This window comes from Schistocerca serialis, chromosome 5 (assembly GCF_023864345.2).
Source record: "Schistocerca serialis cubense isolate TAMUIC-IGC-003099 chromosome 5, iqSchSeri2.2, whole genome shotgun sequence".
NCBI lineage: Eukaryota > Metazoa > Arthropoda > Insecta > Orthoptera > Acrididae > Schistocerca > Schistocerca serialis.
Window position 1 is genome coordinate 69754624 of NC_064642.1, and position 12407 is coordinate 69767030.

General features: G+C 37.7%; 1 protein-coding gene across 1 annotated transcript in view; it reads right to left on the bottom strand.

Annotated features, from left to right (window-relative positions):
- Positions 1 to 2647: 2647 nt before the first annotated feature.
- Positions 2648 to 12407, bottom strand: part of LOC126480799 (uncharacterized) — a 747086-nt gene continuing 737326 nt past the window's right edge. The window contains exon 11 of the mRNA XM_050104114.1: positions 2648 to 9439. Within this exon, the coding sequence (XP_049960071.1) occupies positions 8892 to 9439 (548 nt within the window). The 3' untranslated portion in view covers positions 2648 to 8891. The remainder of the gene's footprint in view (positions 9440 to 12407) is intronic.

Sequence of the window (12407 nt, forward strand, 5' to 3'; positions counted from 1 at the left end):
TTTTTCAGACAAACTATGGGACGAAACAGAGTTATCGAAATAATGAAGTATATGAGGTTTGACACCAAGTCCACTAGATCTGAATGCCTCAAGGCTGACAAATTTGCTCTTGTCTCAGATACTTGGAATGCTTTTATAGAAAACAGTGTGCCATGCTATAAAGCAGAACCTTATCTTACAGTTGATGAACAACTTTTGCCATGCCCATCCACACAACATACTGCAAGCAAGCCAGATAAGTTTGGCATAAAATTCTGGTTACTTGTAGGTGTTTCTAGTAAATACATACTGAATGACAGCTGACCAAGGCGTAGGTTAAAATGTTGTTCTTAGGCTTATGGGACCATACTTAGGCAAAAGTTTGAAAGTCACTACTGACAGTTACTTTACTTTGCTAAGCCTTGCAAACCGTCTGAGGGCAGCATCCACAACTTTAGTAGGTACTTTGAACCGTAATCGAAGGAAGGTGCCTCCTGCTGCAAAGACCAGAAAACAACCACTCCACTCGACTATTGAGTATAAAAATGATGATGGAACAACACTAACAGTTTATCAAGGGAAAACAAATGAGAATGTTTTGTTACTGAGTTCACTTCACTCTCATGTATCCCTGTCTGATAGTCAGAAGAAGACTCCTGAAACAGTGCAATTCTACAATGAAACAAAATTTGGGGTCGACATAGTTGATCAAATGACAAGGATGTACTCCACAAAAGCCAGTACAAGACGTTGGCCAATGCATGTATTTTACATCATCCTTGATTTGGCTGCCGTAAATTCCTGAGTGTTGTGTAAGGAAGTGGCTGGTATGCGACTTAGCAGGCAGAAGTATATTTTTGATTTGTGTGAAGAGCTTCAAGCGCAGTGTGTATCATCAAGAAATAAAGAGCCAGACCAGAATCATGCAGACACTAAAGGCGGACCACAGAGGGCAACTAAGAGAGAGAAGTGTAAAATTCATACCTCATGTAAAGGAAACCATACTGCTACTGTTTGTTCAGGTTGTGAGAAAGCAGTATGTGGCAAATGTGAGAAGACGAGTGTGGTGCGATTAGTGCAGCAGTAAACTACGGTAGAGAGAGAGAGAGAGAGAGAATGTATTTATTGTATTAATAAAAATCAACAAAAGCAATATGTGTGTGTTACATTCCATTACCTATCGCAATCTGATCAAATAAACATGGGGCCAATTAGGCCCTGTCAGTCCTTGTAGGTAGTAGCCTGCTTGCGGTCCTCCTAGTGTTAATAGATTAAAAGATGCAATGAAACACTGTAGTGTGAGCAAGCGAACTGTATTTTCCAAAATAAGAGCAGCAGTGTGCTATGTTGTTCTGTGGTATTCACTTCATATAGTGTGTGTACAGACTAGCAGGTTTCTTTGTAACTGAAACCCACAAGTTACATTCTCACACATAATCAAGTACACCATTTGGCACATATTGCTATGTTTTCTCTTTCCTCTGACATTGCTCTTGGGATGACAGAAAGTTATCCTGAGTAATGCTGAACAATTCAACAATATGTTAACAATTTTCTTCACTGTAAACCTGAAAACACTCCAGCTCTCACATGTGTGACTTTCACAAAGTAATGCATAATTCATATGGCTACTATGTGATGAGAAACCCCTGTATGTCATTTCCAGATACATTTACTGCCCGTGTGCTCAACAGATTTATCTCTATCAGATTACTTCACACACAATTCAGGGAAGGATCTACATAAATTAACAACACAACTGTTGAACTGATACAGGCCACTCAGAGGTACAATTACTCATCACCATCTTGTACAGCAGGGTCTGCTTGGAGCACAAACCTCTTCAACTCTGATATTCCCACCACCCCTCTGTCGCTACTCTGGCCTAGTCTTCTCCTCTCCTCTGAATACTCATTTCCACGTCTTTTAACCAACTTTTACTTGGCCTTCCCCTCTTACTTTTGTGTAAGTACTACATAAACTTCTAAGTAAATTATTCAGATTATTCATATCCTTTAAGAATTAATCATCATTGAAATGTCTCCGCCCCACACAAAAACAATGAAATGAGTATTTGTATGTCAAAACTTCAAATTAATTTCTCTGTGCTGTATTCATGTTATATAGATTGTTCCAAATGGACACAAATATATCCATTACAAAGCTTAACACAGAATGGAGGGAAAACAATTACAGATGTAAACAAACTCTTGAATCCTCCACTGAAAAATAAACATTGATATGCATACAACATTGTGTACAGCACTGTACAACAAATGAGAGTTTCTTTTTTTCTTTCATTATTGACTGGATACTGATTAACAGCAGAGCAGTGTGTATTACACTTTCATTTTCTTTGGCAGCATCTACCAGTGTGCTACTGTGCACGTAAATCACACAATATTTCATAATTTATGTTCTCTTTAATGTATGGTTTTACAATTCACTGGAGCATAAAAGGAGTATTCTTCTGTAACAATTACTGCTTCAATTACAAACTAAATTGTTGCTGGTATGGTGGATTTTCACAAAAGGAATTTGTCTACTTCCAAGGAATTTTTAAAGTTATGATACATGAATATTAACTTTCAGTAAAGTGAAGCAAGATTCTGGGGTAAAGAAATGGAAAGAGTCATGAAGATTCATTGCAGAAGAGAAGCACAAGATAAATGCTTATTTTCCATGTATTTTCATTTGTCATTACAATAAAAAAATGATATAACTCAGACAGACAAAAATAATCTTGTACTTGAAAATAAAACAATAAAATAAAGAGATACATCATTTGCCTCCTGAGAATGCAATGTTAATTTTTACCACCAAACGTAGATCTCACAGGTGCCTCATGTTAAAATTGCCATCAGTCTAGTAACCTCTTCATACATCATTTTGATCTGTGCATTGTAAGGCAAATAACTCATAAATTAAGTTTGCTTACTCACTTTTACCCATTATGGACTTTATTATAGTTGCAGAGATAAAAAATAATAATATCTGACATTAAGCGACTAATTTTGACTTTTGTGTAGAAAGGGAAGGACACGACAAAGTTAAAATAATATTGAAAAATTAGAAAAGCATCAACACATCTTACAAACAAAACAATATTATACAATGCTTTGGTGCAAGAATTTGGAAGCACGTCTGCATAACAGAGCAACATATAAGAGCATAAAGAGCATCATGTAATTTATTTGTGATGAGAGTGAGTAGTAATACAGCATGATACCTCTGCGAAATTAACCTTGTTGTATGAAAGTAGTGTTTAATTCATTTAGTTTTGTTACACAAGTTTGAGATTTTCTCAGTTACCTGGCTGATACTTGTAACACAAAGCTGTTTTGTCCAAAACAAATCCAGAATTAAAGCAGGCTCTGCATAATGGGTACTGTAGACATAGAGCTTAAAAGTCCAAAACAAGTTAATTGACTCCCAGTGACAACCAAAAGGCACTGATAAGAAAATACGGTCCTCTGAACAATTACATGCATCCACAGTTTACTTTCACATGTGACAGACAGGCAACGTATTAAATGGTATGAAAATTTAAATGATAAATGCCGGATGTTTATATGACATGCATCAAATGATTTTTAAGATGTTATAGTCTTCAGTGCTGTGTTCATTAGAATACTGGAACAAAGAAAAGTCGGTTATAGAAAGAAATATGTTGTTACAAGATACTCTGAAAGTCTCAACCTGTTGAGACATCAGAGATGATATGTAATCTCTGTTACGTGGAATAAAGAAAGGACAGTTACATTTTACTCACTTTTTAAGGATTCAGCACACAACATTGATACACTTAAATATCATTCTTGTGACATACAATTTTTTGCCTACAATTCAATTGGCTTTCTCACCATAAAAAAAGTACACAATACACTTGCACTGTTAAAAAGACAAACCGAGTGTCATTCTGAAGACAGATATGCATTTGGTGCTTATGAATAATTTCTGTTGCCATGTGTGCTTCCGGTTACCTAAAGTGTTTGTAACTGTTTGCCAACTTTATGCTGTAATGATATATGTTGCTCCTAATGTCCACTTATAGATCCTATCCTTGCATTAAATAAACAAATGCAGTAAAATTATATTTTAAATTTCTTTTGCTTCACAGAGTTATCAATACAATGGATTTTGTCACATTTCACTGAATATTTTAAATGAGTTGTATATTAGGTTGTGGGGTAAGTAAGGTGTTGTGAGTATCATAAATTTCTATCAGAACAAGATTCAGTCACTCGCTAACAGTAAAGCATATTAACAAGTGCTTGAAGAGTACTGAATTTGTATTTTCAGTAATTATGTGTGTGTGTGTGTTACTTTTAATCAGTCTTCTCTTTGATTTCTGAAAGTTTGTAAGGTGAGACATAAGCTGGTGTTCTGTTGTGTTCACTTTGCATCACAGTCTTCTATTCAATAGATCCACATATTTCAATGTGGAATACACACTTACCCAGACAGGTGTTTTGTGTATTTTGATGCATATCCTACCAGAAGCTTATGACCTTGGAATCATTCTATATTGTGCTGACTTGCCTTTAAAAAATTGCTACTATTTATTTTGTTGGGAGAGAGTTGTGCAATGTCTTTATTCCACGTGCACAGTGATGCAATGAATAAGAAAACAAATCAAACTTAATAAAGTGCCCTCACAGTACTATGATCATTATCCATAATGACAAAGTTGATCATTAGGAAATGAGCCTGTCTTAAATAATATCCAGCATCTTTCTTTACTTGTTCACAAATCAGATACAGAAATGGTATATATACATGTCACTTAAAAAAACTTTCATTCCAGTAACCAGAATGAGCACAATGTTTTATCATGGAAAACAAAAATCAATATGTGTTTAACTGCTACATAGCAGTCTTGTACACATGTATTCATTCTCCTAATTCTTTTTACACATTATCTGATAAGTTACAAAAAATCTATAACCCATTAAGTATTACGTATCTATGTTTTCCCTCCACACTATAATTACATACAAAAAATACACAGTTTCAACCACAACAATTCACTAAGGACACTTTACTGAGTAACATTCATTGTATGAACATTCCTAATACTAATACTATTAATATTTGATGCCTCCTGCAACAGAAATCAAAGTATAAAAAAGTAGATAACAATTCCCCATATTTAAAACTGTAATACCCTTAATAGAATTTTATCATTCTTAGGCTGCTTCTTATAATACTGTGAAATAAACTGTTTACTGTTATGGAATGGCAAGAAGTAAATAATCTTCCTTCAGGTTTTTCTGCACTAAATGTGCAAACTTTGATTGTGGAGACCACTTATTGTTTTCTGTTATCATATCAATATTCAGTCTGCATACCTGAGGAAAAGTGAAACCATCCACCAAATGATATGCTCAGGAGTCCAACAAATAACCAGTTTATACTAAAACAACATACCTTCTGACAAATTTAAACGTTCTAAAAATAATAATAATAATAAATACAGTTCCAGTAATAAATAGTAGTGTATAAGTTTTGTATGTTTCTTTATAGTAACTGTTGTTTAATATTTTGAAATCTTACTCTGTTTTCATTTACAATAAAATATTTATAACCAACAATGAACCTAAGAACACTGTTGCAAAAACTATGAAACTATATCTTACTAAGTTTTAAATATTAATCTTAATAACAGGCCACAACTGTTATTAAAAGTAGACTCAGCACTCTCTTTTATTCAGCAAGAAACTGATCAGTAATTCTAAAAATTTTGGAACAGTAATGAACAACAGTCCTACCGAGCCTCTTGCAAATATTTATGCATTATCCAAACAACACGTTACACATTAAATTCTCCCTCAAGTGGAAAAAAATCAACCATGTAGTCCAATTCAAAACTGCAAAACTTGAAAGATGAAGGCATTTGAGACTATAACAAATGGCATAAGGTATGAGAAGTGCTGAGTGAAAAACATCTGCTCCAATTCCTAAGGTCAATTATTTCTAAATTTCCAAATTCAGTTTTAAGTTTTCATGATGCTATTGATTTAGGCACAATCTTTGCATTTAGTCAGAATGGCCTTTCCAATTTTTTGTACAGTTGTGGGTTGGTAAGGTCAACTATTAATCAATGTATCCCAAGACAATCAATATTACAAAACTTTTAGTGAACACTTGGAAACACAGCACAAGTTAACAAAATCTCTCCTCTTTCACAACACAAAAAGACTGAACGTAATACTATGATGTGTTAATTGGAGTAATACAAGGTGAAATTGTGCTCAAATCTGTCATATTTTGTTAATGGTCAGAATTATATCCTAGAAGTCTGGAAACTTTAAGACTGAAACTAATTAAGTACAATTATAGTCAATTCTACAGTATCAATTAAGTACTATTCATTTTATCACTAATCATAACAATGATTAATACTGTTGATAACAAAAACTACTGCAAAGAAAAAGCAGAGCCTACACAAATACCTAGAAACATTTAAACAGCCTTTATTCCAGCTGCAATAATACACTTATTTCACAAGAGGAACTGCCTTTAGTGTCCGTATTTGCTTCATGGAAAAATGTTTCTCTTTCATTTATAGCAATGAACAGATATGATTATTAAATAAAACAACATATCAGATCACACTTTTAAAAAACAGAGGAAAATTTCAAATAACAGAGTAAAATTATCTTTTGTTTCCAAAACAGGGACAACATCAAAATAGGAATGAAAGAGATCCTGACATTTGAATCGTATAAAAGGAAAATTATTTATTTAATAAACAGAGAGACTGCATAATATTAGGCATGTCAAACTTAAAAATGCATTCTGCTACTGAGCAAACTTTAAATTGCTGGTGGAGAGAGTGTCTTAAAAATTAGAGTAAAAAAACTCAGGTAGTCTTTTCTGTGTAACATGAAAATTTTTTCATGGAATTAACACAGTCTTTGCTCTCATAAAAGATCATGATACCCATTCACTTATTTGTAAACAGACCTGCAAGGACATTGGGCCTGAATATGACAGTGCCAGTAAACTGTAAACCTCATATTTCAGTAATACACTTTGGGACAAAATATTTTTATTAAATCCACCAGACTAGAAGCAGACAACGCCAATTGTTTGCTGTACACACAAAGGAGTAAAACTTCACTTAACCAGCTCTATGGAACACTAGCTTATAGGGACTGACAAAATGTCACACTTTCTCATCATTCTTATCCCATAAATGAACCTCATCCGATTCCAGCAAAAATTTCCCAGTTTAAATACCTGAACACAGTGGGAAGTGCTGTGTAACACACTGAGAAAATGATTATGCATAATACTCAAATAACAATGCTCAAATAACAAATCCCAAAACCACAACAGTACAATCCTATTCCAACCTGGATTTGCAGATAGGCCTATCTAAGGAATCTTTTTTCCTTCTAATTAGGGGGCTTGGCACAAATTCACGTATTGGGGAACAACAAACTCTCCAATCAACATTACACACTCTGCTACTGCAAATCAAACTCTTTCCCAGTCATACTAAGAAATACCTGTCATATTAATAATGAGTCGGTGTTCACACTCTCAAAAGTACATACCTGATTCATTCGAAAAAACTGATTCTGCAGGCAAAATAACTACCACTGAACCAATTATGCACTGTGACAGTCAGTACAGGGTTGAGTCAAAAAGGACTTAACAACTTTGGAATGATATAGAAATTTATTGAGATCACTTACAGAATCGGTAGATGAGTCAGTTTGTAGCAAACAACCTCAAGTTACAGTTAAAATGGCTACTTTCACTGGTTTGGAGTGTGCTCGCAGTGTGTTTTGGTTTCATGAAACAAATCCTGCAACAGCTGTTCCACAGATCAATGATGACATGGGATGGTCTACCCCAGAAAGACAGTTCATCACTTCATTTCCCCATGAAAGTTCAACATTTCCTTGATAATTGCTTCCCAGGTCAGTGCACTGGCCTCGAAGGGCCAATCGCATGGCCAACTCACTCCCCACACTCGACACCACTGGATTTCTTTCTCTGGGGTTTCATTAAAGACTGTGTATATGTTCCCCCACCACCAAACAATTTTGCCTGTCCGAAAAATCAAATTTACGCTTCAGCTGTGTAAGTTATGCCAGATCTGCTGCAACGAGTGTGGAAGACACTGATTACCAGTGGGATCTTTGCCACATCACTAATGGTAATCACACCAAACCAAAATGACACTTGACACTCTTACATGAAACTTGAGGTTGTTTGCTACAAAATGACATCTACCAATTCTGTAAGTTATCTCGATAAATTTTTATATCGTTCCAAAGTTCTAAAGTCCTTTTTGACTCATCTTGTATGTAACTGTGTAACTTTAGCAATCAGACATGCAAAGAATATTAGGCGCATCCAAACAGTCAATGTCCTTACAGGTCTGTCCACATGAAAGGAAATGAGGGAGAGTACTTCAAAGTCTACACTATCTTTTACAGACGAAAAGAACTTTCTTTCCATTGGAGCAGGATGTAACTGCAGTAGTTATTACTTATCACACAGTGGCCATTGAAAAAAGAATACCACACTGAAAAACGGCATCTGTGTGAAAAATCAAGGCATTCTGGCAAGTATGTGATCCTTTTTTCCAATTTGCTACTGGTAAAGAGCCTGCATTGGTAAATTTATGTTGTGTCTCAACGGATGCCTCCACTTAGCACCTGACCATTTCTTTACGGGGATGAACCATTGATGGCAAAGCAGACATGAGAATGGAGTACACTGATATGTTACCAGCATCTTAGATCTTCCACTGGAGCCATCAAATATCCTGCCCAAAACACCCAGCACATGTCATTATTTCAATATGCTGACAATCTGATACCAATTTACTGTTTCACCCACATTCCTCTGATTGGAAGGTGCAAAATTCTGTGTGGTGGGCTAGTAGGCTCTTACCTCTTTGAGACCTTATTAATGAGTTTGCGAAATGACGAGGTCCACTTGGAGCGATGCAGGGCGGGAGGACGATCAGAGCCATCATGCACAGCATGGAGTGACCTGTGGCCCACAGACAGTGCTCCTGCACTGTGTCCACTCGTCTCAAATAGTTCTGACGAAAAGCCCGAGTCAGATGAGAAGGCCCTCGCCCCACCTCCCGAGCTGCCCACTCCTGCAACACTGACACCGTTGCCACCACCGGGGTCAGCAGAAGACGCAGAAGTCAAAGATACATCAGCAGGCACCGAGGCCGAGCAGCGCCGACGTGGATGGTGCTGTTGGCGGCTGCGGTGTAAGCAACAGTGTCGTCCACGTGGGAAGCCGTCAAAAAAGTCATCACAACCACGGCCCGAGTCACTGCCAGAGTCGTCGTCACCTTCGTCTTCTGAGCTAGCTTCGTCAATGTAAGAGATATAGCCGGCGCTGGTACCAGCAACACCCGCTACATCAGAGCACGGTGTGGCCGCACACGATGACACTGTCTCCGATAGTCCCGCAGCTACTGCAAGAACACACATTCAGAGTAAACAAATTATTAATGCCGTGTCTGGCAAAATAAATACACTAACTAAATTAAAACTGTTATCTCATTCCATCAAAGATCACCACATAAATAATACTGATTGGTCAGCCTACATTCTAAGAGAGGGGAAAAGTCAACAGGAAGTACCAACGACTAGAATAGGCAAGGAGATTCAGACAAAAGAATAAGAAAGCTGACAATGTAAGGAAAAGATTGTTACTCACCATAAAGGTGATACACCGAGTTGCAGACAGGCACAACAAAAGACAGTTACACATTTAGCTTTTGGCCAAAGCCTTCTTCAGAAAAGGAAACACACACACATTTATTCACACGAGCAATCACAACTCATGTAAACACAACTGCCATTTCTGGCAGCTCAGATTGGAATGCAGCTATCACGTATAATGGAAGCAGCAATCTGGAGGGGATGAGGAAGGGATAGCAGGGTATGGGTGTGGGGAGAGAAGAGCACTGTCTAGCGGTGTGTGCAGCGACTAGACGTCCAACATGTGCAGCATTGGGAGGCTGTGGGGTAGGGAGGTGAGGAGGGGGTTGGGGAATGGAGAGCGAAAAAGGAGAGGAGCAGGGAAGTGGGAAGATGAGCTGGTGCGTTGGCAGAGGGTAGCACACAATGATGGTGAGGGGATGAGAATAAGGAGGTGTTGACACGATAGAGGGAGCTGTAAGGTGGAGGGGCGGGGGACAGTACATTACTGTACTGTCCCCACACCTTCCATTGAACAGTTTCCGCCATTCTGTCAAGTCACCTTCTTCTTATTCTCGTCCCCTCACCCTCTTTGTGCGCCAATCTGTCTTCCTGTCTGCTACTCAATGTGTTGTTTTCACAGTGAGTAGCAATCTATCTTTTCCTTACATTACCAATATTCCAACCTGGAGTTTCCATTGTTTAATAAGAAAGCTGAGTTAAGTACAGTACCTAAAAAAAATACACAGAATTCACATGTAAAAATGCTTTATATTGGCAGGATTGTATTTGTACTGTCTCCATGAACAGAGAATCGTATTAACTTGAGTTGATCTGGAAGTATCACTATTTGCAAAAGTTAAGTTCAAAGTGCCCAAAAATACCACTGATATTTACAAATTTTTCAGTTTTCCCATCTATAATGTACCATAAACAAAAGTATATGCTTTCTACTGAACAAGTCAACAGTTGCCTTATAAAAGAAAAGCATTATCCTTCCTCATACAGCTATCTAAATGTGTCATTTAGACACAACATAGAAATTGTATAACTACACAGTGAGTAAGTATTTTTACTTATAAATTAAGTTGCAACCACCTAAAATCAGAATACACTAAAATATTAAGAACTGACTTACATTCAATTCCAAATTATAGCATATACACTTTCCATGTTTTAATTCCTAATTGAAAATCCTTTTTGTAAACAGACGATGTGACCAGTAATAAGAAGCTACTTTGACACAAACACAATGTGACCTAACCAAGTTAAAACCAAGCTGTTTAAAATAAGAAGAATTTTATGAGCAATCTGGTGGTGTTGTCATAGGTCCACCCTTGACATCACTAGCAGCTGAAATTTATACGGAACGTTTTGAACATGCACCTCTAAAGCCTTCTTGTTGGCTCCACAATGTGGATGATACATCGATTCCACTATTTCTTAAATGAGATTTACTATAAAATCAACTTCACTTTCAAGGCAGAGAGTGAGGTTGGTCTCCCATTTCTAGACGTTTTGGTATATAGAGGATCTGACAACATTCTAGGTATGCAAAGTGTATAGACAGCTAAGTGACACAAATAGGTATTTCAACGCCACTTCGCAAAAGCACCCAGCCCGGAAGAGAGCAGTGCTCAACAATGTCTTCAATACCAGTTACAATAACAACTTGGAATTGAGTTTGATTTCATTAAGAACATACTGATGGCCAACGACTAAAGTGGTTTGTCCTTTGACAGGGTTTCCACGTGAAATATTAATTATGTTAATATGAAGAACAAGGAAATGTCTTTTTTACTATGAAGCTGCTGACCACATCAGCAGAATTCCACACATATAAAAAAAGTTTTGCATCACCTCGGTTCCGGGAGTTCCGGAACCTGTACAGAAAATTGGAATAGAGACCAACATAAACATCATTTCTGTCCTTTTTACTGCTCATGAAAATCACACATTGCACCATATAGCGAGACCTTCAGAGGTGGTGGTCCAATACCCAGTAGCACGTCCTCTTGCATTGATGCAAGCCTGTAGTTGTCATTGCATACTACCCACAAGTTCATCAAGGCACTGTTGGCCCAGATTGTCCCACTCCTCAACAGCGATTCGGCGTAGATCCCTCAGAGGGGTTGGTGGGTTGCGTCATCCATAAACAGCCCTTTTCAATCTATCCCAAGCATGTTCAATAGGATTCATGTCTGGAGAACATGCTGGCCACTCTAGTTGAGTGATGTCGTTATCCTGAAGGAAGTCATTCATGAGATGTGCACTATGGGGGTGCAAATTGTCACCGATGAAGACGAATGCCTTGCCAATATGCTGCTGATACGGTTGCACTATCGATAGGAGGATGGCATTCATATCGTACAGCCATTACGGCGACTTCCATGACCACCAGCGGCATACGTCAGCCCCACATAATGCCACCCAAAAACAGCTGGGAACCTCCATCTCGATGCACTCGCCGGGCAGTATGTCTAAGGCGTTCAGCCTGACCGAGTTGCCTCCAAACACATCTCTGACAATTGTCTGGTTGAAGGCATATGCGACACTCATTGGTGAAGAGAATGTGATGCCAATCCTGAGCAGTCCATTCGGAATGTTGTTGGGCCCATCAGAACCGCGCTGCTTGGTGTCATGGTTGCAAAGATGGACGTCGAGAGTGAAGTTGCGCATCATGCAGCCTACTGCACACAGTTGGAGTTGTAACACAATGTTCTGTAGCTACACGAAAAG